Source organism: Hyperoodon ampullatus (assembly GCF_949752795.1).
Source record: "Hyperoodon ampullatus genome assembly, chromosome: 7".
Lineage (NCBI taxonomy): Eukaryota > Metazoa > Chordata > Mammalia > Artiodactyla > Ziphiidae > Hyperoodon > Hyperoodon ampullatus.
The window spans coordinates 93,933,553-93,958,192 of record NC_136920.1 but is presented as its reverse complement, the minus strand read 5'-3'; the positions used below and the strand labels follow the sequence as shown (position 1 = coordinate 93,958,192).

The window sequence follows — 24,640 nt, the reverse complement described above, 5'->3', positions numbered from 1 at the left end:
TAAACTTATTAAAGGAACTTAATAAAGATTTGATAAATGGAGAGCTACTCCATAGTTAGTAATATTAGGTGGTTAAATTTTTTTTATAGTAAAGTGTACATATCATAAAATATACTATTTTAACCTTTTTAAAGTTCATTGGCATTGTTACATTCACATCATTGTACAGCCATCACCACATCTATCTCTAGAACTTTTTCATCTTTCCCAACTGAAACTTGGTGTCCACTAAACACTGTGTCCACTAAACACTAACTCCCCATTATCCTCTCCGTTCAGCTCCTGGCAACCATCACTCTACTTTCTGTCTCTTTGCATTTGACTAGGAAGCACATATAAGTAGAATCATACAATATGTGTCCTTTTGTGACCAGCTTATTTCACTAAGCATAATGTCTTCAGTGTTCATCAATGATTCAGCATGTATCAGAATTTCCTTCCTTTTTAAGGCTGAATAATAATCCATTTTGTGTATATACCATATTTTGTTTATCCATTCATTCATCAGTGAACACTTGGGTTGTTTCCACGTTTTGGCTGTTGTGAATAATGTTACTCTGAACATGGATGTACAAATAAATATCTGTTCAAGTTCTTCCTTTCAGTTCTTTCGGGTGTATACTCAGAAATGGAATTGCTAGATCTTGCATATTCTTAATTGAATACTTTTAGCATTCTGAGTTTATTTTTTAATTAGGACTTGTATAAAGTTTTATAGTAAAAGATTTAACAGCATATTGTGATTCATCTATTATTAGCAATATAAGGACTGTTGAAAAATCAGAAGCATCACATCAAAATAACAAAGACAAAGACAAAATAAAAAGTTGTCTCACTGATACTCTAAACAAATTTCTGTTGTTTTACCTGATTTTTTAAAAAAATTATTAAAGGCTTGTGGTTTAAAAAACACGAGTAAAAAAGGCAGAATCAAGTTCAGGAAATGCAAATACAGAGTTGCAACACACTTAAGGAAGAAAAACTACAGCTATGTATTATTCACTTAATTTATAACTTGTTGGTCCATGTATATAGTTTCAACTGTAACTACTGTGCAGATAACTCCCAAATCACTATCAAAGAGAGCCTCACTCTCTTTGCTCAAATCCAGATCGTACAGCATTCAACTGCTGTCATATTTAAGCCAAACTCATTTTTTTCATATTTGTTCCAAATTTTCTATTTCTCTTAATACTGTATGGTCTCTGACTTCAGTGTTGGTAGTATTCAAATATCCCATATTTTTTGCACTATACAGTAATGTTTCACCACTGCCTTTTTCATGTGAAATCCAAATTTGTAAGTGAATTGACACATAGATGAGCTATTGCACGGGAGTGAGATCTGCCGACCTACAATTTATTTTTACAGTCTTGTTGTCATTGTTTCTATAGCAACGTTTGTGTGATTACTTGAACATTTTATTACATTATGGCAGTGATTTTCAACTAGGAGTGATTTTGTCCCTTGGGGGACATTTGGCAATGTCTGAAAACATTTTTTTTTTTTTTTTTTTTTGTGGTACACGGGCCTCTCTCACTGTTGTGGCCTCTCCCGTTGCGGAGCACAGGCTCTGGACACGCAGGCTCAGTGGCCATGGCTCACGGGCCCAGCTGCTCCGCGGCATGTGGGATCTTCCCGGACCGGGGCACGAACCCGTGTCCCCTGCACCGGCAGGCAGACTCTCAACCACTGCGCCACCAGGGAAGCCCTGGAAACATTTTTGATTGTCATGACTGGGAGGCTGCTCCTGGCATCTAGTGGGTGGGGAGAAGCCAAGGATGCTGCTACACACTTTACAATGCATATGACAGCCTCCACAGCAAAGAATTATCTGGCCCAAAATGTCAACAGTACCGGGATTGAAAACCCTGCATTATGTACTTATGAAAATGAACTTTAAATGAAAAAAATAAGGTTCAGTGACAGCTTTCAATTTATGACCTTAATAGAAATTTTTGTATTAACCTCTCTGCTAAACTTATTTCTATTCTCATTTTTCCTTTGTCCTGTTGTCTTCATTCACTTTTAATCTAACTTTTAAAAATTGTTAACTATTTATGTAAGCCAGCTTTATTTCTTTCTATAATAAGGTCTAGATATGTATGAAATAATAAATGAAGTATACAGAGAGGGATTAGAATCAGATAACCAAGGGTGTAGTAAGCAAAGGGTGTTTATTATTTCCAGGGGAAATGTTCTCCCCCGCCCCCGCCCCCAAGAAACAATCAACACTGGAAAATTTGAGAACCACTTTGAAAATAAAGTACCTAAAGAAAATAAATAAAAAGAAATCCAGTCAGTTTAGTGAACTATGTCTTTCTGATGGTTTGGCTTTATCCTGTCTCTGAAATTGACCACTGGATAATTTTTCTGTTCCTTTTCTCTCAATGTTACCAGGACGCTCAATCACTTATTGGGAGTCCCTCTACCCGTATAGCACCTCATATTATTGGAGCAGAGGATGATGACTTCGGTACTGAACATGAACAGGTGATGACTTTTTTTCTAAAAAACAAATTATTAATTTTCTGAGATGTTTTGATTTCTTGCAAAAATGAACACTTTCTGGAGACTGAAATTATATTTATAAGGATTTGAAGCTAAGATCTTAGAACTAAGATTAATTAATTGGCTAATTGCCCAGGTTAATTGCTTATTTTAGCTTTGACCAATAGAAATGGCTTTGCTTTTGAAGCTGATAAGAAGTCATTGATTTATACCTAAGTATCTCATCTTGGGAGAGGGGTATGTTATTATAATTTTTTTTTAATTTCAAATTCCAGTTGTTTATTGATGGTATATAGGAATATGATGGGCTTTATTCTTGTCCTGTATCCCATGATCTTGTTAGTAAACTCACTACTTCTAAGAGCTTTTTAAAGTAACTTTTTAGGATTTTCTATATAGACAACCACGAACAGAGACAATTTTTATTTCCTTGTTTCCAATCTGTTTATCTTTTATTTCTTGCTCTTACCTTTATTGTACTAGTTAGGATTTCCAGTATGAGGTTGAATCAGTGTGGTGAGACAGGACATCCTTGTCTTATTCCTGATCTTAGGAAGAAAGCATTGAGTCGTTTATTATTAAGTATGATGTTAGCTATAGGTTTTTTGTAGATACTGTTTTTTTTAATTGAGAAAGTTTCCTTCTATTCCTAGTTTGATAGGAGTTTTTATCATGAATGGATGTTGACTTTTGTTGAATGACTGAGATGATCATATGTTGTTTTTTTAAATTTAGTCTCAATATGGTAAATTACATTAATTGATATTATGAGCATTTTGAAAGAGCTTTGTTTTCCTGGGATAAACCGCAGTTGGTCATAATGTATTTTCCTTTTCATAATAATGTTGGATTCAATTAACTATTATTTTGCTGAGGATTTTTGCATCTGTGTTTATGGAGGATATTAGTCTGTAGGTTTTTTTTTATATATATAATGTCTTTGGTTTTGATACTTGGGTAATGCTGAACTCTTAGAATGAGTTGAGAAGTGTTACTCCTCTTGTATTTTCTGAAAGAGATTGTGTAGAATTGGTATTATTTATTTAGATTAACTTATATGATTGTAGGTTACCTTAAGTTTAACTATTGCTGTTTTCTGTGTTCAGTGTAGTTTGGGAATATACAGGTATTCTAGGAGTTGTCTTATTTAAAATCATACAGCTCCCTTTCCTACCACCATTTCTACGATTAGCTCGAAAGGAAGACAGCTATTTTGTTATTAGGCAAAAAAGCCTTCCATTACATTTTTAGAAGTGTTGTTAACCTGTTTTTTTTGCATACTGATTTTAGACATGTGAGCTTTTTTTTTTTTTTTTGCCATACGCGGGCCTCTCACTGTTGTGGCCTCTCCTGTCGCGGAGCACAGGCTCCAGACGCGCAGGCCCAGCGGCCATGGCTCACGGGCCTAGTTGCTCCGCAGCATGTGGGATCTTCCCGGACCGGGGCATGAACCCGTGTCCCCTGCATCGGCAGGCAGACTCTCAACCACTGCGCCACCAGGGAAGCCCCATGTGAGCTCTTTGATAATCATCTTCTGGACTTTTATTCTCCCAGGATGGTCTTCCCTCCAACCTATTCCCAAGAGATTATTTTCAGAGGAGGAGATTCCATAGCCTGTATTGCTAATAAATTCTAGTGAAATTTTTTTAAATCTTGAATTTTTTTAGGGTAGGTTAAAGTGATATTTGGATAGTTACGTTTAATTGAGCTGACATTACATTTTGCATTTATATATTGGCATTATTGATGTATAATTACTTCTTTTTCTAGATCAATGGGCAGTGCAGCTGTTTCCAGAGCATTGAACTGCTAAAATCTCGCCCTGCTCACTTGGCTGTTTTCTTACACCATGTAGTTTCACAGTTTGACCCTGCAACATTGGTAATATATTTTATGATTTCACCAATTCAGAGTTCTTACATTGATTCATATACCATAAAACTTTTCACTTCAGCAAGATGAGTGGATGGACTTCTTTCAGTTTTCTAAACATATTAGATATGAAAGATGATTAAAATGTTACTAATTTATTTTTTATAAGACTTGGTTATATGGTAATAACTACATTGTTTATGGTGACCTACTTGTTCAAGGCATTCCTACTCAACAAGGATCCAGCAGATTACATTTTTCATGATTTCTCCCCCATTTCTTTCTCTACTACAGCTCTGTTATCTCTATTCAGACCTGTATAAACAGACCAATTCCAAGGAGACTCGTCGTGTCTTCCTTGAGTTTCATCAGTTCTTCCTGGATCGATCTGCAGTAAGTTACCAAGTTAATATTATAATCTTTGCTTTAGTACATTGAAGTATTGGCCTCCTACTTCTAGTCTTCTCTCACATGTTTTTGGACTTCATTGCGCTTTCTGACATCTATATTATATCTCAATTACTGATTATTCTTGACTATAATTTTTTTTATCATTTCTAAGTTAGTTGTAGGCATATGAATTCTCACGGTAGGTTTTAAGGGATATATATGTATATTTGGGTTTATACATGTGCATATTTAGGATGAGGGAGTGAAAAAGAGAACATAAATTATATACATATATATATTAGGATTGAAAGGGCAATACTTGTATAATTGAACTCTGGTTGGCCTCTTTGAAGTTTGGAGGCACAAGGTTAACTGAAAAATGATGGAAAAGATCTTACTAGTATAAATGATAATAGATAATAGTAGTGTTTTATTTTACCAATAGAAATCTTAGTAAGGTTTTAAAGTAATATGTTTTTGTTTTTGTTTTTTCTGTAATTTTCTTTTTTTGTAGTATCTGTCTGGTTTTGGTATCAGGGTGATGGTGGCCTTGTAGAATGAGTTTGGGAGTGTGCCTTCCTCTGCAATTATTTGGAAGAGTTAGAGAAGGATGGGTGTTAGCTCTTCTCTAAACGTTTGATAGAATTCACCTGTGAAGCCATCTGGTCCTGGGCTTTTGTTTGTTGGGAGATATTTAATCACAGTTTTAATTTCATTACTTGTGATTGGTCTGTTCATATTTTCTATTTCTTTCTGGTTCAGTCTTGGAAGGTTATACCTTTCTAAGAATTTGTCTGCTTCTTCCAGGTTGTCCCTTTTATTGGCATAGAGTTGCCTGTAATAGTCTCTATGATGCTTTGTATTTCTGAGGTGTCTGTTATAACTTCTCCTTTTTCATTTCTAATTTTATTGATTTGAGTCCACTCCCTCTTTTTCTTGATGAGTCTGGCTAAAGGTTTATCAATTTTGTTTATCTTCTCAAAGAACCAGCTTTTAGTCTTACTGATCTTTGCTATTGTTTTCTTTGTTTCTATTTCATTTATTTCTGCTCTGATCTTTATGATTTCCTTCCTTCTACTAACTTTGGGTTTTGTTTGTTCTTCTTTCTCTAGTTCCTTTAGGTGTAAGGTTAGATTGTTTATTTGAGATTTTTCTTGTTTCGTGAGGTAGGATTGTATTGCTATAAACTTCCCTCTTAGAACTGCTTTTGCTGTATCCCATAGGTTTTGGATTGTCCTGTTTTTGTTGTCATTTGTCTCTAGGTATTTTTTTATTTCCTCTTTGATTTCTTCAGTGATCTCTTGGTTATTTAGTAACGTATTGTTTAGCCTCCATGTGTTCATGTCTTTTACGTTTTTTTCCCTGTAATTTATTTCTAATCTCATAGCGTTCTGGTCAGAAAAGATGCTAGATATGATTTCAATTTTCTTAAATTTACCGAGGCTTGACTTGTGACCCAAGATGTAATATGTCCTGGAGAATGTTCCGTGTGCACTTGAGAAGAAAGTGTAATCTGTTGTTTTCAGCTGGAATGTCCTGTAAATCTCAATTAAATCTATCTAGTCTATTATGTCATATAAAGCTTGTGTTTCTTTATTAATTTTCTGTCTGGATGGTCTGTCCATTGGTGTAAGTGAGCTGTTAAAGTCCCCCACTATTATTGTGTTATTGTCGATTTCCTCTTTTATAGCTGCTAGCATTTGCCTTAAGTATTGAGGTGCTCCTATGTTGGGTGCATATATATTTATAATTGTTAGATCTTCTTCTTGGATTGATCCCTCGATCATTATGTAGTGTCCTTCCTTGTCTCTTATAACACTCTTTATTGTAAAGTGTATTTTATCTGATATGAGTATTGCTACTCCAGCTTTCTTTTGATTTCCATTTGTATGGAAAATCTTTTTCCATCCCCTCACTTTCAGTCTGTATGTGTCCCTAGGTCTGAAGTGGGTCTCTTGTAGACAGCATATATATGGGTCTTATTTTTGTATCCGTTCAGTGAGCCTGTGTTTTTTGGTTGGAGCATTTAATCCATTCACATTTAAGGTAATTATCGACATGTATGTTCCTATTACCATTTTCTTAATTGTTTTGGGTTTGTTTTTGTAGATCTTTTCCTTCTCTTGTGTTTCCTGCCTAGAGTAGTTCCTTTAGCATTTGTTGTAGCGTTGGTTTGGTAGTGCTGAATTATTTTAGCTTTTGCTTGTTTGTAAAGGTTTTAATTTCTCCATCAAATATGAATGAGATCCTTGCTGGGTAGAGTAATCTTGGTTGTAGTTTCTTCTCTTTCATCACTTTCAATATATCGTGCCACTCCCTTCTGGCTTATAGAGTTTCTGCTGAGAAATCAGCTGTTAACCTTATAGGAGTTCCCGTTCCCCTGTATGTTATTTGTTGTTTTTCCTTTGTTGCTTTTAAGAATTTTTCTTTGTCTTTAATTTTTGTCAGTTTGATTACTGTGTGTCTCGGCGTGTTTCTCCTTGGGTTTATCCTGCCTGGGACTCTCTGAGCTTCCTGGACTTGGGTTGCTATTTCCTTTCCCATGTTAGGGAAGTTTTCGACTATAATCTCTTCTAATATTTTCTCGGGTCCTTTCTCTCTCTTTTCTCCTTCTGGGACCCCTGTAATGTGAATGTTGGTGCATTTATTGTTGTCCCAGAGACCTCTTAGGCTGTCTTCATTTCTTTTCATTCTTTTTTCTTTATTCTGTTCCACAGCAGTGAATTCCACCATTCTGTCTTCCAGGTCACTTATCCATTCTTCTACCTCAGTTATTCAGCTATTGATTCCTTCTAGTGTATTTTTCATTTCAGTTATTGTATTGTTCATCTCTGTTTGTTTGTTCTTTAATTCTTCTAGGTCTTTGTTAAACATTTCTTGCATCTTCTCGATCTTTGCCTCCATTCTTTTTACGAGGTCCTGGATCATCTTCACTGTCATTATTCTGAATTCTTTTTCTGGTCAGTTCCCTATCTCCACTTAATTTAATTGTTCTTCTGGGGTTTTATCTTGTTCCTTCATCTGATACATAGTCCTCTCTGCCTTTTCATTTTGTCTATCTTTCTGTGAATGTGGTTTTCATTCCACAGGCTGCAGGATTGTAGTTCGTCTTGCTTCTGCTCTAATATGTTTTATTATTAGCCTTGCTATAGGGTAAATAACAGTTAGCCCTTAATACCGCTTGAAGAATCATGCTGCATGTCCCTAGTTCTTTCATACTTGCATTTCTCTTAGATGACTGTTTCACACCTCTTCTCTCTTAAACTCTCCATCACTTCCTCTCCTGTTCTTTTCTCAACTGATGACCTTGCTGTTTCTTTGAGAAATTTAAATTATACAGAAGATAACTTCTACCAGATATATCATCCTACCTCTATCATACCATACGCTCTGCCCTCTCTCCTGGTGCTGTGTAGGGATTGTTCTGCTTTTATCTAAGGCTACCTCTTCCCCTGTTTATCCAGAGTGTATTTTCTTATACCTACTTAAAGATTAGTTATTCTAGCAGTTCTTCTCTCCTGCATCATCAGTTTTTTTGTTTTCTACTGAATCATACATATTAGCATGCAGGCATGGTTAGTTCTCCTATCTTAAAACAAACTCACATAGAAACATTTTGGCTCCATTTCTTCCTCCAGCACTTGCCCCATTTTCTTTGTATTTTTTGCAAAGTTACCTGTACACCTACACATGGCTGAATACAATTACCTTCTCAATGAAGCCTTCCCTGAGCGATTTACTTAAAATTTCATCTCCCCCCACTTTCTGTCACCTTTCCTGTGTTATTTTTGTCCATAGAATTTATATTTTCTTTTTTTATTTATTTTTTGTCTATATTCCTACTCTTCTACCCCAAATGTAAGCTCCATCAGGGCAGATATTTTTGTTCTGTTTGTTCACTGCTATTTCACCAGCACTGAATAGATCCTGGCAGTGTGGTCACTCAGATAGTTACTGAATGGATTAGTTAGGGTTCTGATTATACTGCCATTGTTTAAAATATTACATAATATATTTATTAAGATAACTTTCTTTCATGAAGAAATGACAGTATATTTGAATTTCACATTTCTTAAGAGTGCTTGCTCCATGCTAAGTCAAAACTTTATATTTTGCTGCTCGTGATCTGTATAAGTTTATCAAAATGAAAGTGTAAGAACCCTATAGATTAATTTGCTCATTATTCTTTTATGCCACAGGTCATATTTATTTCATATAAATACCCACATACAGAAATGAACATACATATACTTTTTTGCATTTGTGCTAGAAATACTTTTAGGAAAGTTGATTTGAGCTACTTTACGGCAACTACAGTTAAAGAGAAAGCCTTGAAATCCATTTCACTGTTCTTCAAATAAATATTAGAGATCTCATAATTTTTAGCAGTGACTTATTTTCAAATGTAAAACTTCAGGTCTCATGTTAATTGTGTAAATTCTGGAAGGATATGACTTAAGTAGGTGTATAATACAAAGTAAACATGAAAAAGTTAATATATTTTCTCCAAATGCAAAACAATTTTTTTCCAAGACATTTCCCAAATTAACAGGAGGTAATTATCTGGTAATGGGACCAAAAACTACAGTTATTGTGTGAACAAATCCTAGCTAAGAAGAAGTAAATTATGACACAGTCATCTTAGTTTAAAAGTAAGAACTACACATGAAAGAACTAGAGATTCAAGACTCCAAAGCCCCAACATTGATATCCAACACTTTCTCATTGGGAGTGTGACTATTACTGTGAGGGTTCTTTAGCTTTACATAGCAAAATGGTTGGGAATATCATGGTCTGTAGTGTGAGTATATCAAATACAGCAAATAAAAATCATCATTATATATGAGTAAATTTTTCATATGATATACACATAGTTGAGGTTTTACCTATATTGATTCAAATGATGTATAACTGATTATCTTAACCAATGATTCTAGAAAGCCCAAGCCAATTTTGATTCATTCTAGAAAACTAAAGCCAACAGGAATAAGTAAGGCACAGAAGCATTCAGTCATCTAGTAAAACAACTGTAGATGTTTCCATTATAACATGATCCTTGGGAAAAAGGCTTATTTTCAAGTTTAACAATAGAACACTCCAGAGCTATGAAATTTAGATGGGTGAAACCCAAAAAATGAGCTTATACATGAATATTCTTGTAAAAATAGATATTCAAGTTGTATCTCTTTATTTTGTATAAGTCCTTATATGCATCCTGAAAAGCTCTTAGTACTATTTCACTTTTTGTTTGCATTTTTGTTTTAGCACCTGAAAGTTTCTGTTCCTGATGAAATATCAGTAGATCTAGGTAAGTCTGGAGCACCAATATGCTGGAGAATTACATCTCTATAGATACGTAGCTCAGCTCCTCCCTAAGGTTTCTATCTGTTACGTGGTGACTAGTAGGTGATATGGCTCACAGCGGAAAAAAAGCCTATAATACATTTCAGGGTAAATGAAAGATGAATTCTGAGATGAAATAGATAAAATGTATTGAACTTCTCTTTGTCTTACTTCAAGTTAAGTTTGCACCAAATAGTGCCAGTTATAATGCAAAAAATATGCCTTAGATCAGGTGACTTCTTCTATTTATGCAGAAAAAAGAAGACCCGAGCTTATTCCTGAGGATCTACATCGCCACTATATCCAAACTATGCAAGAAAGAGTCCACCCAGAAGTTCAAAGGCACTTGGAAGATTTTCGGTAAGCTTGGTGGTAAGCTGATATGGTTGTTCTGAATTAATTTTCTTTTTAGGTAGGAAAACGCTATACATTAAATCCTTGGCTTAGCATATCGTCTTTAGCACTGTTACTAAAACCTAATGCACATCTGCAGTCAAAAGGTTGGCATGGTACTGAGAGTGCATAGTCCCCATTCCTTATGCTGTCAGGAATTGTGCTTAGTATTAGTACTCTGTGCTAAGTGTGTCCTTCAGGATATGTGCTCTGTTGAGTGATTGCCTCTAGAATTTTCTTCCTCCAGTGTCCTAGGTGAGATGGGCCCCCAAATAGAAAACTGTGACATTTTGCCTGTTGCTAGAAATTCACAGCTATGGAAACTCTGATGAAACATCTCCAGAGGGAGATAGTTTTTCTCTAGGCTACCTCAGGAAATTTCTCCTATTCCCTTTAGACAGAAACGTAGCATGGGGCTGACCTTGGCTGAAAGCGAACTGACTAAAATTGATGCAGAGAGAGACAAGGACCGGGTAACTCTGGAGAAGGAACGGGCATGTGCAGAGCAGATTGTTGCCAAAATTGAAGAAGTGTTGTAAGTAACAGAAATACATGTAGAAAGGCCCTCTCTACTAAGATGCTAATTGTGCTTAAAGTGAACAAATTTAGAAGGGGGGTCAGGTTGTCTATGTGGAGCTGTTTATTCTGTCATAATACTTGAGAAGCTGTAATTTTAAATTTATGCTGATATTTTAGATGACATTCTTGTATTTCTTTTTCTGGATATTGGTAAAATGAGTAACTATAAAATTTCTAACTGATCAAAAACAGGTTGAATACTTATATTGGCTTCAATTCACAGACTTTGGAAATGTTTCTTGCTATAAAACATTTACAGTTGATGACATGAGTGTGAAAAGCATATGGTTCCTTCAGGGATTAGAATTTTTCTGATGTTTTATTCCAGGTGACAGAGATTTGGGGTGGGTCCCAAAGCATTTGGCTCTGTTCTGCTGTTTCAGTTATGTCAGTTTAATAACAACTCTTTTATTAAACTTTAATATTTCATTTTTAAATTTTAATTTTTAGGATGACTGCTCAGGCTGTAGAAGAAGATAAGAGGTAATATAACTATTTTTTTCCTAGAATTTTAAGGAAAACAGAAACTATCTTGTCTCCTGCCCTAAATTATGATTTATTTCTTTTAACATAAAAATATAGACTGTCTCCCTCTGGTGGCCTGTATTTTACTTGACTAATATTCTAGTATCTTGAGTAGAATCCTTTACTATTCACAGTGAATAGATAGCTCCTTACTTTTCACTTGATGAATTCTAAGAATTTCAGCATTGGGGTTTTGGAAGTCATTTGATATCTTTATTCTACCCACCATCCCTTCCCAGAAGTCTTATTTTACTTAATCCCTTCTCCCTCAGTTCAACAATGCAATATGTTATTCTCATGTACATGAAGCATTTGGGAGTAAAAGTGAAAGAACCTCGAAATTTGGAGCACAAGCGAGGTCGGATTGGATTCCTTCCAAAAATCAAGGTAAGACTATAATAATAATAGTGTGTTAAGGTCTCCATTGCTTCTTTACATTTGATTGCAGTGCTTTCCTTCTTCTTAGTATTTACTTTTTCAGCAAATTAGTGCTAGGCATGCCAATAGGAATAAGATATGGTTCCTGTTCTCAAGAAACTCAAAATCTAGTGAGAAATCCAGCCACACAAACTAATTTATTAGGCAGTGTGAAAAATGAAACTAGTAGTTTATACAGAGAGCTGTCCCTAACTGTTCTGGCCTTATACTTTTCTTTTATGGTACCTGTCAGTGTTTGTAATTATGTATGTTTTGGTTTCATTTTTGTTAGATTGTAGATCTGGATGAAGATAAGGACCTCCTTCATTGTATCCCCAGCTTTTAGCATAGTGCCTTCGTACATTATTAGCTTAGTAAATATTGTTCAACAGATGAATGAATTACTTAGAACAGGCTCCAGAGCCTGTGCTATAAACCTACCTTTTACTTTCCAAAATTGTCAGTTCTGAAGGGTTTGAAAAGGCATCTTGAGTTTGGTGTGTACATAGTACTGTGTGCCAGCCTCTAATGAGTGCCCTGTGTGTGTGTGTGTGTGTGTGTGTGTGTCTTTCATTTACATTTAACCAATTTCTTTCAACTGACCGTTAGAATGTGTTTCTGTTTAAAAGCAACAAAAGAAATCTACTCTGTTACGTATCTCTTATCTTTTTTATTGTACCTCAACTCTAGCAAAGTATGAAGAAAGATAGGGAAGGCGAAGAAAAAGGGAAACGAAGAGGATTCCCCAGCATCTTGGGACCCCCAAGGAGACCAAGCCGTCATGACAACAGTGCAAGTACGTTGACGTTTAAAATGCTGCATTCCCACCATTCCATGCCATCTTTACATTTAGGCTCATTTAGCTAGAATGGGTTGCTGGAAAAAGGTGTTCTAGCAATGTTTCCACTGAACTTCCGTTGTTTCTATTCAATGTGATTTCTGAACTAAAGCCCCGTGTGACTTCACAGTTGTCATAAACATCTTATTTAATGTCAGTAGAGTATTCCATTAGCTGTCCATAACATAATTTATTTACCTGTTCTGATTTCGTTTGCATTCAAATTCAGATTGTTAAATTTATAAAACAAAATGTGCATGGATTTCTCCACCATACTTTGTTTTACCTCTTTATACATATATTACTCACTTTCTCCATACTTCTGCAGTTTTTCCACCTCTTCATTGTGTTTTATTTCCTGATGTCCCTCCACCCTCAGGCCTACTGGAGAGGCAGTCTCCTAGAGAGGGCTGCAAGAGAAGTAGGGGTGGGCGTGCTGCTGTGGGGAGAGGAAGTAGTTCATATAGTGGTCTTCAAGGTGACAGGTACCACATTTGAAAATATTGGCACGGTTGGAGTTGGGGGTGGGGTATTGTGATACAGTGAACCTGAATGTCCCACACAATGAGGAAGTCTCACTCAAAATGTCAGTGGTGCCCCTTGCTGAGAAACACGGAGAAGATGAAGGACATTTTTGGAGAAGAGGTTGAGGAGAACAGAGCATTTCAACAGATGCTGACCATGAGTTCCAAGGGATACAGAAGAGGAATTGTAGGAATTAGGGAAGGAAGAATTTTAGGGTTAGAGATGTACAAAGCTGTGTGAGGATGTGCCAGGTTATGGGGGGTGATGACCTGAGGGTCTTTAGCTTCTCGTGGTGACCGATGTGAGCAGTGGTAATGAGCAGCACAGGGATTATTCTGCACGGTCTCCGAGGCATGTCGTGATGACGAAGTTGTGAGTGTCAGGGAGAAGCTAGGGGCTTGCTCAGAGCCCACAGAGCTGAAAGGCTTCATCTTCTCTCTTACAAATGAATGTAGCTTCGTACGTGTCCATCTCTGGCTCTCGGCATCCCCTCTGCCCCCACCCGCTGTTCTCTCCGCAGCTCCTTTTCTCATGACCCTTCTTCTCCTGCCTCTTCTCACCCCCCTCGTCTTCTACCATCTCCCACCCTTTTCTCTTCACCCTCCTTCACCTTCCCCTGCCTTTCTCTCTTTCTCTCTCTCTCTTTTCTCTCTCTCTCTTGCTCTGTCTTTCCTACCTCCTTCCTTCCTTCCTTCTCTTTCTTCCTTTCTTTCCTTTCTCTCCCTTCCTTTCTATCTATCGATCTGTTTATCTATCTATCCCTCACTCTGTATAATAATTCATGTTATATTTTTCTAGGGCCCGCCATGTTCCAGACATTTTTCTGGATTCTTTTCATCATCTTTTTTTTTTTTAAGCTGTTTTGCAGCATGGATTATTAACTATTGCTTTCTGTTCAGTTGGCAGAGCCATGGAACTACAGAAGCAGCGCCACCCTAAGCACATATCCACACCCTCATCTGTGAGTCCTGAACCTCAGGACTCTGCTAAGTTGCGCCAGAGTGGATTAGCAAGTGAAGGAGCAGACATTGGATACCTGCCGGCCAATTCCATGTCCTCCATGGTTTCAGGGGCCACTCTTTCCCAGGAAGGAGGGAAAGAGAATGATATGGGTGAGCTAATGCTGTAGTTCAACTTAGCTAAGTATCAGGATTTTAAAACAACTATACTGAGAAATAGAGTGGCAGATTATTTAAATCAAGACTGAATCCCAGTTTTAGTTTTAATATTTTAATGTTGTATAACCAGTGACAAATCTGTGCTGAATGGTAATTTTGAGTTCTTATCCATTCAAAAAATATTTATTATGGACTTCTCTGTCAGGCATTAGCTCTGTGCCAGATGTTATCATACAATAATACATAGATTCTTGCCCCATGCAGCTTAGACTTCTGGGAAGATAAGTCATACAAATAAAAACTTCAAATCGTGGGGAGTGTTGAGAGGACTGGTCAGAAGTTAGAGGCAGATGTGTGTATGCGGGGAGGCGGGTGCATCTAAAGAAGACTTTTTTAAAAATCTGAGATTACCAGCATTTTTTTTTGTTTTTTTTTTAAATGCTAAGGGGAAGCCAGTTGAGAGGAAGAGGTTGAAAATGCAGGAGCTGGACTATGTGTCCAATAGAACAAAGTTTTGAGAAGGAGAGAAGCGATGGTATGTGGGGTGTATGTGAAGGGCAAGGTTATTAGCTGAGAGTTAGGATTTAGTGAGAAGGGCAAGGGGATTTGAAAAGTAAAGAAAGACAGGAAGTAATTGTAGATAATTGAGGAAAGAGCTTATTACCATATTTCTTCATACTCGTTATAATGGGTTTCTGAAGCAAGTGAGCTGGAAGAATTAGGTGGTTTTATTTGGAGAAGGAAATGCCTCTCCATATTGGTGATTTTGGAAGCAGTTCAATTTCTGGTATGACAAGAGCAAGGATAAATCTGTGGGAGTGGTCACCAAGGTGGCAAAGAGGGGGTTACTAGAGAGGAAGAGGGTAAGGAACCAAGGAACCAAGGGTTTGAATACCTTTATACCACAGACTTTGAGATCACTGCATGTGATAATAGCACAGAGAGGAAAACTGTGAGCCAGCAGCCAAAGGTTCAGTGTTGCTAGATGGCTGTTGGTAGGGGGAGAACATGTGATATTATTCAGAGAGTGAGAGCCTCAGCAGACCAAGGGATTTTTATAAGAAGGTAAGATAATAGTCTAAAAGTAGTACTGAGGAAAAAGAAGGGTCTCTAGCTCATCTCCACCCTGCAGTACACAGTGTATGACTGAAACATCAGTCTCTGTTTGAGAGGGCTGTAGCAGAAGAGGTTACCTTCCATGGGATAGGAAAGTTTTGACTTAAGACAAAGCAGTAGGGGTGACATTTGTAGAGAAGTCTGGAGATTCTGTCTTATATGGAATTCTGAAGATGTTGGATTGAGTCATGCATTAATTCATGGCTCTCATGTCTCATTGAAATAAAAGCATGGTAGGTAATGAATAAACAAAAATCATAAAGAGAAAAGAAGTAGAGGAAGAAAAGATATTATCATTCAGTAAGAGATTTCATCAAATTTGGGGGAGATTGAAAGTGGGCAAGAGTGGTTTGATGGATAAAACAACATAAAGGAAGTCAGAGCTTGTAGTTCATTTAAGGAGTCCAAGGTGGGAGCCAGTCTGTCCATCAGAACCCAGGAGAGACTTTGGGCTCAGAGTTGGCGTAAGTTACGGAGTACATGAGTAAGAAGTAAAGCTGAAAATGATGAATTAATTGAAGGTCTGTAATCAAAACAGTTACGTCAGCAGCGTCTGATCCTTACATTGTAGAATATAAGCAGTCTGTCATTCCTGTATCAGCAGAAAATGAATATGCTCTTTGTTAAACAAGTTGAGTGAATTGTATAAGAAGTTAAGTCCTCCATGGTATTAGTGCCCTGGAGCTCACTTTAGGGGACCTGGAGCATGATAATAGGCATACCAGGGGCTTACCCTGCTCTGAGGAGCTTCCGGCTGAAACGGCCCTACTTCCACCTAGCAGAACGGAAGGCCAAGTCAGCTGCCCAGTGTTTTATTCTTACATATGAACAGCATTACTCACTTTTGGCAAAAGTTATTAGAGTCCAGACCTAAGATAATACATAATGCCAAACATATTAGTGGCATAAAAAAGAAAATACAAAATAAACACAGAAACTGCCACTAGCAGAAAATAATTTAGGCGATAAGTAAGAACTTATAAAGATACCTCTAAATTAGATAGTATTCTTGAAGAAATTAAAGAGGTTATTATATCTAAAGCAAGAATAGAATGTTATAAAAAGGGAGCAGAGACCAAAACGTTTTAATGTAACTATTACATATAATAACTGTTTTATTAGTTATTAATTGCTTTGTGATAAATTACCCCAAACCTTAATGGCTTAATACAAAAAATATTTACTACTTCACATTTTTGGTGGGTAAGGAACTCAAGAGCAGCTTAGCTGGGCAGTTCTGTCTTGGAGTCTCTCATAACGCTGTAGTCAGGATGTCAACCAGCCATCTGAAAGCTTAAGGGGGCCAGGAGACCTCTTCTGTGCTTCCGCAGGTGGCTGGTGGCAGGAAGACTTAGCTCCTTGCTGGAGGCCTCGGCTCCGCACCACATGGGATTCTCCATAGAACTGCTTGAGTGTTCCCTGATGTGGTAGCTGACTTTCCCAGAGTGATCCGAAGGAGAGCAAGAAAGAAATCCCAGTGTTTTTCTTTATGACTTAGTCTGTATGGATATACCCCCTTATTTCAGCAAGTTAGAAGCAAGTCACTAAATCCAGCCCACATTCAAGGGGAGAAAAATTAGGTGCCACTGCTGAAGGGAGGAGTGGCAAAGAATTTGTGGACATATTTTTAGACCACCACAGCTGCTAATAATTAAATAAGAAGAAAAAAAAGAAGTCCCTAAAAATAAAGTCAAGGAAATATTTCAGAATCTATATCAGAGATATCAAGAGATAGAAATTGGAGAGACAAGAATTATGTAGAGAACCACCACAGAGATTCAACATCTTCTCTTTCACAAAACATCAGCAGAGGAATTGGAGGAGAGGCAGTTAGAGAAATGATAGAAGAGAGCTTCCCAGGGCTGAGAAAGAATACATGTCTTTCAAACAGAAAGGGCTCACCCGGAACCAACTACAATGAATCATAATGTTTTAAAAAAAGACCCATGCCTAGAGTAGCTTAGGAAATGTCAATGCATCAGAGATAAAGAAAAAGAATCCGGAAAGCTTTCAAGAGAAAGAAAATGGAGATTATGCTGTGTCACATTTCTCATAACATTAGGTGCTAGAATACAGAGGAGCCATGCCTTCAACTTGCTGAAAGAAAATGGTATTGAACTTAGAATTCTATATCCATCCAAACTATCCATCAAATATGAAGAAGGATATAAAGACATTTTCAGATACTCCAGGATTCAGAGTTTAACTGAAATGCGCCCTTTCCTTGAAAATAATTTAAGATACGCACTCCAGCAAAATGAGAGAAAAATTAAGAAAGAAAATCTCATGGGGTCCAGGAAACAGTGGAAACAACCCAGGAAAGTGGTGAAGGGCAGTTCTAGGATGATACTAGTGTCACAGGCCAAGGGAGCAGCTGTTCCAGATTGGAACACAAGAACCTAGGGGATAAGAGAAAAGGAGATTTTAAGCAGTTTATAGTAACAGATGAAAAAGTTTGTGACTTGATAAAATTATATTACTTTGACAGCAATAAAAGAAAGGCATTTAGAAATGCTAAGAAGAACAGAATTGTTCAAGAAAGTTGTCATGATTTGAACATGAAGCAAAATTTAAAAATGGCGTATCTTAAAGTAATTGATGGAGTATATGACTTTAATGTAATAAATACTCTGTTTCTAGTGGCCTAGGAGTTGTATCATTGGACCAGTAGAAAAGAAAACATAATCCTAGCTAACATGCCTCTTAACCTGGCATGAATAATATGTATATGTATGTTGTATTACAATATGTGTATGGTCATAATAATGTAAGCACACTATTTGTTTTCAGACTTTTAGAATCAACCTAATAGGCAAAGCACAGAATATTTAGTTGTGGCTGCAGGTCAGAATGGAAATGTAAAAAACCCTCCTTATGATACAAGTAAAAATGTAATTGAAAGAAATGAAAGGTAAAAGGAAAGAAATATAATTAAAGAGAAGGTTATGGACACTAAATACCTAATTTGACATAGAGGAGAATTAAGATACTAACACCTGTTGGAACAAAGATATATATATAATTCTATCATTTAAGCTTAGAGAATAACAAATAAGCCAACTAGGAATAATAATATAGTTATTAAACAATGGGAAGAAAAAGGGGAGGGAAGTGAAGATGGGGCATATAAGTGAGCAAAATCCTCAGAGGAAGAAGAGATAGATATTACCTAAATATGATAAATCAAGAAAAAGAAGTATGAGGTTATTATTTGGAGGTGGACCCCCATAATAACTAAAATTTGAATGAAAAAGATTGGCACTGGGGGTAAAACAGGATAAAGTAAGAGAATGTTTCTCCTTATCATATGCCCTTCTGAGTTGTTGCCATATCCTATGTTGATTTTTTTAAACCTGCTTAAAAATGATTTTCCTGTTTATTTTTTAGTGCATTTAAAAATTTTATATTAGAATTTTGTTTCTAGCTAACCTGCAATTGTTTAAGTAAGAATTTGGCTATGGGTGAGGTTGAAACTTTCTGGGTTACTAATTCTTTTTTTTTTTTTTTTTAATCATTGTCTTTAGTAACACCATCTGAATGTCTGACTTGTGTCTTTTCAGGATCAAAGCAAGTTGGAGAAACACCAGCATCTGGAGACTCCTTAGATGGCACACCTCGTATTCCCAGTACCATCTTTGACTTCCCACCTCCTCCATTAGATCAAGTGCAGGAGGAGGAATGGGAAGTGGAAAGGTAATTCAGTGATATCTTAGGGGCGTTTAGGACATTGCTTAAAAGTTTTTCACTGTATAGTATGCCTACACTCTGTAGCATTTTTTCCCCCATGTGTTTTTTGGGGGAAGAAGTAGAACTTACTGGTAGTAAATACTAGATAGGTACTGAAATGTGTTTTAATTTATTTGATACTAAATCATTGCAATATCCAGAATTATTTATCAGCCACTGTAGTTTAACACAATTTTGAGTACCTTTGTCATAAATTTCTTGATTTCCATTTTGTTTTTGTGTTGACTCTCTGTTCTCCATCATTTTAGGGTGACTGAACATGGGACACCAAAGCCCTTTCGAAAGTAAGTATTCCTAAAGTAGCTTTCAGTAGGGCATATTTTAAGAAATATGTCGTTTTCCCCAAAGTCCTAGTTTTAAAGGAAAAGAAACCCTGTACACAAATCTGTTAGATAGTATAAAAGAAATTTCTTAATAAATGCATTATTTAAAAAGATATTTATAGAGGTATTGATAACACACGTAAGCTGTTTTGTAGGAGAGGATGATGTATTTATAACACATGTAAGCTATTTTGTAAGAGAGGATGATGTTTCAGGCTCTATGCTAAGCAGTACTTCAGAAATATGGCGGATTTACTGTAGTGTAAAGACTTGTGCTGTTTCCCATTGTCCATGTGATATCCTCAAATAGAATCCATTATTTTTTCTTCATTAGGTTTGACAGCATAGCTTTGGGAGAAAGTCAAAGTGAGGATGAACAGTTTGAAAATGACTTAGAGACAGATCCACCCAACTGGCAACAACTCGTTAGTCGAGAAGTGTTATTGGCACTAAAGCCTTGTGAGATCAAAAGACAGGAAGTAATTAATGGTGAGTTTAATTAGTTTTTGTTGTTGTTATTCACATATATTGAGTTTTATTAGAGTTAAACCAACCCCTGAGCCTTGGAGTTTGCTTCGAAGTGTCTGCTAGCCTTTTGTTTTGAACAGAGAGGAAATTAAACTAATAGATCGACGATCCTTGAACTTTCCAACTTAAAAATGCAAATGATTGTATGATTCTTATTGATAATTTAAAAGGAAAATGTATTTAGCATTCAGGTTATTTAAAATTCATAGCATTATAGATCTTAACCTTGAAAAATCATTGAGACAACATTTGTCCCATCACTTTACTTTCAGGCTAAATTATTTTTATGCATAGATTGTAAATGAGGAAGCTAAGGCTCAGGATGAGTGGTTGAATTAGTCAAGATCATACAGCTGATAAGTGATTGGAAGAAAACTAGAATCTAGGTCTTCCTTTATCCTCGTGCATGTTCTTTATTTTATCCTAGCATATATGTGACAGAGAGATGACATGGAAGCTGTACCTGCTACTGTCTTTAGGCTGTGATTTGAATAAATATCCTTCCTGTCTCTAGCAGCACTGAGACATAGTGAGATTATAAAGTCTGGCCTCAGAAATAAGAGTTTATAGGCAAATTAGGTAACAGAGTGCTATTATTTCTGAAGAGGGTTCAATTCAAAGTCTGTATGCTATTTGGGCTTACAGTTTTCTAATGCTGTAGTTGTGATTGGTTGATGCTACCAACCAATGGATTTTGGAGTACATTGTTAAGTTTTAAGTACAAAATAGTTTTGATGATATTTTTCATTTGCCAGTATTTATAGCTCTGTAGGAGAGTTGAATGTAATCAAGAAGTGACTTCAGAGATACTATATCCTTTCAAAACTGTAAATAATTATTATATAACTCATTTGCTCCTTAATTTCAGCCAAAGCCTATGTTTGATCCCATTCTAAGTAAGGTAACATTTTATATTTCCTTTTTTTCTGCTTAGAATTGTTCTACACTGAAAGAGCTCATGTTCGAACATTGAAGGTTCTAGATCAAGTGTTCTATCAGCGAGTTTCCAGAGAAGGAATTCTGTCACCTTCAGAACTACGGAAAATTTTTTCAAACTTAGAAGATATTCTTCAACTTCACAGTAAGAGAAATTGACTCTGATCTTTGTCCCTAACATTTCCAATAGATAAAAGATTGTGAGTATGTAAAGGGACCATAACAGTAAAATCTTATAAATGTATCCATGTGTTAGCTTTCCTGAAATTATATAATTAAATGTGAGCATAACATAAAGAAATGATTGGATCTTTGAATTTCTCCCCAACCCTTTACCCCCACCCCACGCCCCCATCAGCCTTTTTTATACAAAGTGTTAACACAGGACTTCGGGCCTAAAGTCAATGTCTGAGATGAAAAACATGAATAGCTAAAATTACCCTTGGAAATTCCCTATGGATTACAATATATATGTTTTTAAAAAATATATTCTATATAATAATATATGTATAAATGTATTTTGTAAATAGTAATATACAGCATATAATCCCATGGTGGGAATATTTTCAGGAATTAAATTATTTTATTGTTTTGTTGCTTGGAATGCTTGAGTGAATACATAAAACATCTGTCTTGCTGGCTTTCCCTGGTTGTAGTTATCTTGGACTTTTGTAGACAGTGGTATCAGTTCCTCTCTTTTTAAGTCACTGTTTCTCCAGGACCCTTAGTTTTCAGTCTTTCTTTCATCAAGGATGCCATCACCACCTACCAACACCCTCCCACCAAATGGTTGCTTTTTGCTCCTTTGTGGGTGATCCTAGATCTCACCAGTGTGCACGGACACATTCAAGCATGATGATATCCATTGCCTGGGAACACACACATTTTGAGAGGAACAGTGGACGGAGTCATCTGTACCACTGAACTTTGTTTTTTACGAACATGGTTGGTTATAGATGGAGTCTTGAGGTTAAATGCGTATTTGATGCACCTATACTGTGTATAATGTGCTAGTTTCCACATTGTTTTATGCTTTGGCAACTGTTTTTCAGATAGAACTCAAAACATTTAGGTTTATAGGAATTGGGTCCAGATTTGTATTTAAGGCGATCAGAAGCAGCTATATACTACTCTGAAAATCCTTTTTTTTTTTTGAAAATTTAGGTTCGTGTTATTACCAGTATCTCAGCCTGAAATGAATGTATGCTTAATTTTTTTCATTGTTTTTTACCTCCCTTAGTTGGGTTGAATGAGCAAATGAAGGCTGTTCGAAAGAGGAATGAGACATCTGTTATTGATCAGATTGGGGAAGATTTGCTGACTTGGGTAAGGAGATTTGCTATTTAATTTAAAAATTTTCATAGACACTTGATCAGATTCAAGGTTAAGTTGCTAACCTTCCCAAGTATGCAAACTCATCCATTTTGCAAAGCTAATGTAAAGATGAAAAGGGGTCCAACTGTGTATTCTTACTTATTCTTCTAATAAGTGCCCAATCAACTACATGCTCTTTTCTCATCAAATTAAAGGTACTAGTTCTTTGTGTTTAAAAGAATGTAGAGTAACATGGATATTGATAAAAAAGAATTTAACTGATGTAGAATTTTTAACTATCTTCTGTTGTCAAAATCTCAGAATGGTACTGTAAAACGTTAGACAATTGTAGATCCAGAGCTACCATCACAAAAGTAGAAAAGTGAAAATTACTTAATCTTATGTACCAGGAAAGAGTTCAGAGACTATAGTAGCTGTTTGTCAAACTGTGTTTATGTTTCCAGCTGACTCTTTATCAGTATATACTCCATAATATATACTTACGTGCCGAGCACTGTTCTAGGTACTGGGGATGCAGTAGCAGTCAAAACAGATATGGCTCCTGTGCTAGTGGAGCTTATAGTCAATGGGAAAAAAAAAAATAAAAAAACAGTCATTAGTTATTTCAAGTGTGATTAGTGTTACAAAAAGGGGAGAATACAGGTTATTATGGGAATAGATAGCAAGGAGACCTGAACTGGAACATACAGAAAATCTTCCTAGGGGAAAGTGGGTTTGATCCAGACATTTAAAGAAAGTACTATAGTTAAGGCTGTGAATAATAGTAAAATATGTGATGTAGTTCTCAAAATTTTAACACTGGTTGAACAAGAACTGTTTAGCTATGCCGACAGATATTTACTTCAATATGTAGACTGAGGAAATGTCACAAGATTTTGGTAATTTTGCAGTGATAACTTTTTGGTAATTTTACAATGATTGATAATTTTACAATGATTAAACACTAGAAAGTTGACTAAAACAATCTTGATCCTACTCCTTTCATTGATGGTGAGACCGTGACTCAAAATCTACTAATCTATTAGTAGAGCTCTTCTTAGCCATTAGCCACTTGACAGTAGAACAAGATCAGGGAATCATAATCCAGTCTCATCTTGCATTTACTGAACTTTCCAAAGCATGTTCTCCTTAGGCCCACGCTGGCATCATTGTTATTAAGGAGACTTAACATCCTTGAAAAATCCAGCTTATTCTGTGGCTACTCTGTGATGGTGGGACTCATTTTATTTCTTGATCTCTGAGTTCTGTTGCCTTGGCAGCACCCTACTCAACTTGAAACAAAATTCGTAGTATGACATAACATAGCATCAATTTCCTTGTTAAGTTTGGATTAAAAAGTTTTAAGTCGGGCTTCCCTGGTGGCGCAGTGGTTGAGAGTCCGCCTGCCGATGCAGGGGACGCGGGTTCGTGCCGCGGTCCGGGAGGATCCCACATGCTGCGGAGCGGCTGGGCCTGTGAGCCATGGCTGCTGGGCCTGTGCATCTGGAGCCTGTGCTCCGCAACGGGAGAGGCCGCAGCAGTGAGAGGCCCACGTACCGCAAAAAAAAAATAGTTTTGGAGAATATTTTTCCAGTATTGGTCCCTTGAGATCACCTTATATATACTTATGCTGCTAGTAAAACCACTGTAAAACCGCTTGAGGCTAGGGCGTTATTTTCTTTTGTAAACAGCCACTGTTAGTAATTGCGTGGCACCTGGATTGACTAACATACCAAAAATGCTGCCAGTCTCATCTCTAAATATGTTGAGTGTTATATTTATAATAGAATAAGAATACAACATTGGAGCAACCTATTAAAATATCACTTTGTATGTGTCATAGTTGAAGAGAAAATACTCTGAATTTATCTACAAACGCCCTACAAAAGGATTTTTTACAAAATACCTTCGTGTATAAACTTTTGGAAATATGGCTTTAAATGGGAGATTTTTATGAAAAGCTTCTTTATAAACCATAAAGCAATTACTACAAATATAAAGGTTTTTAAAAATCATTTATTTGACCTGTACTTATAAGAATACCTATCATGAGTGAAGCACTTGTTAGGTGTCTTATAAGAAACCTTAAAATCATGGCATATACAAACTTAAATTTACAAATGAAAAATATCAGTAAAAAGTATAATTTTTAGTAAAAGAGGGTC

General features: G+C 36.3%; 1 protein-coding gene across 1 annotated transcript in view; it reads left to right on the top strand.

Annotated features, from left to right (window-relative positions):
- The window catches only part of ARHGEF12 (Rho guanine nucleotide exchange factor 12), a gene marked incomplete at its 5' end in the record, with an annotated part of 142,789 nt that overhangs the window by 101,971 nt on the left and 16,178 nt on the right, over positions 1-24,640 (top strand). The window contains 15 exons of the mRNA XM_079708175.1: positions 2,401-2,493; positions 4,282-4,392; positions 4,678-4,776; positions 10,039-10,081; positions 10,371-10,476; positions 10,907-11,044; positions 11,539-11,571; positions 11,886-12,000; positions 12,721-12,826; positions 14,293-14,505; positions 19,188-19,320; positions 19,623-19,658; positions 20,032-20,186; positions 21,160-21,306; positions 22,402-22,487. Coding sequence (XP_079564301.1) covers positions 2,401-2,493; positions 4,282-4,392; positions 4,678-4,776; positions 10,039-10,081; positions 10,371-10,476; positions 10,907-11,044; positions 11,539-11,571; positions 11,886-12,000; positions 12,721-12,826; positions 14,293-14,505; positions 19,188-19,320; positions 19,623-19,658; positions 20,032-20,186; positions 21,160-21,306; positions 22,402-22,487 — 1,614 coding nt within the window. The remainder of the gene's footprint in view (positions 1-2,400; positions 2,494-4,281; positions 4,393-4,677; positions 4,777-10,038; positions 10,082-10,370; positions 10,477-10,906; positions 11,045-11,538; positions 11,572-11,885; positions 12,001-12,720; positions 12,827-14,292; positions 14,506-19,187; positions 19,321-19,622; positions 19,659-20,031; positions 20,187-21,159; positions 21,307-22,401; positions 22,488-24,640) is intronic.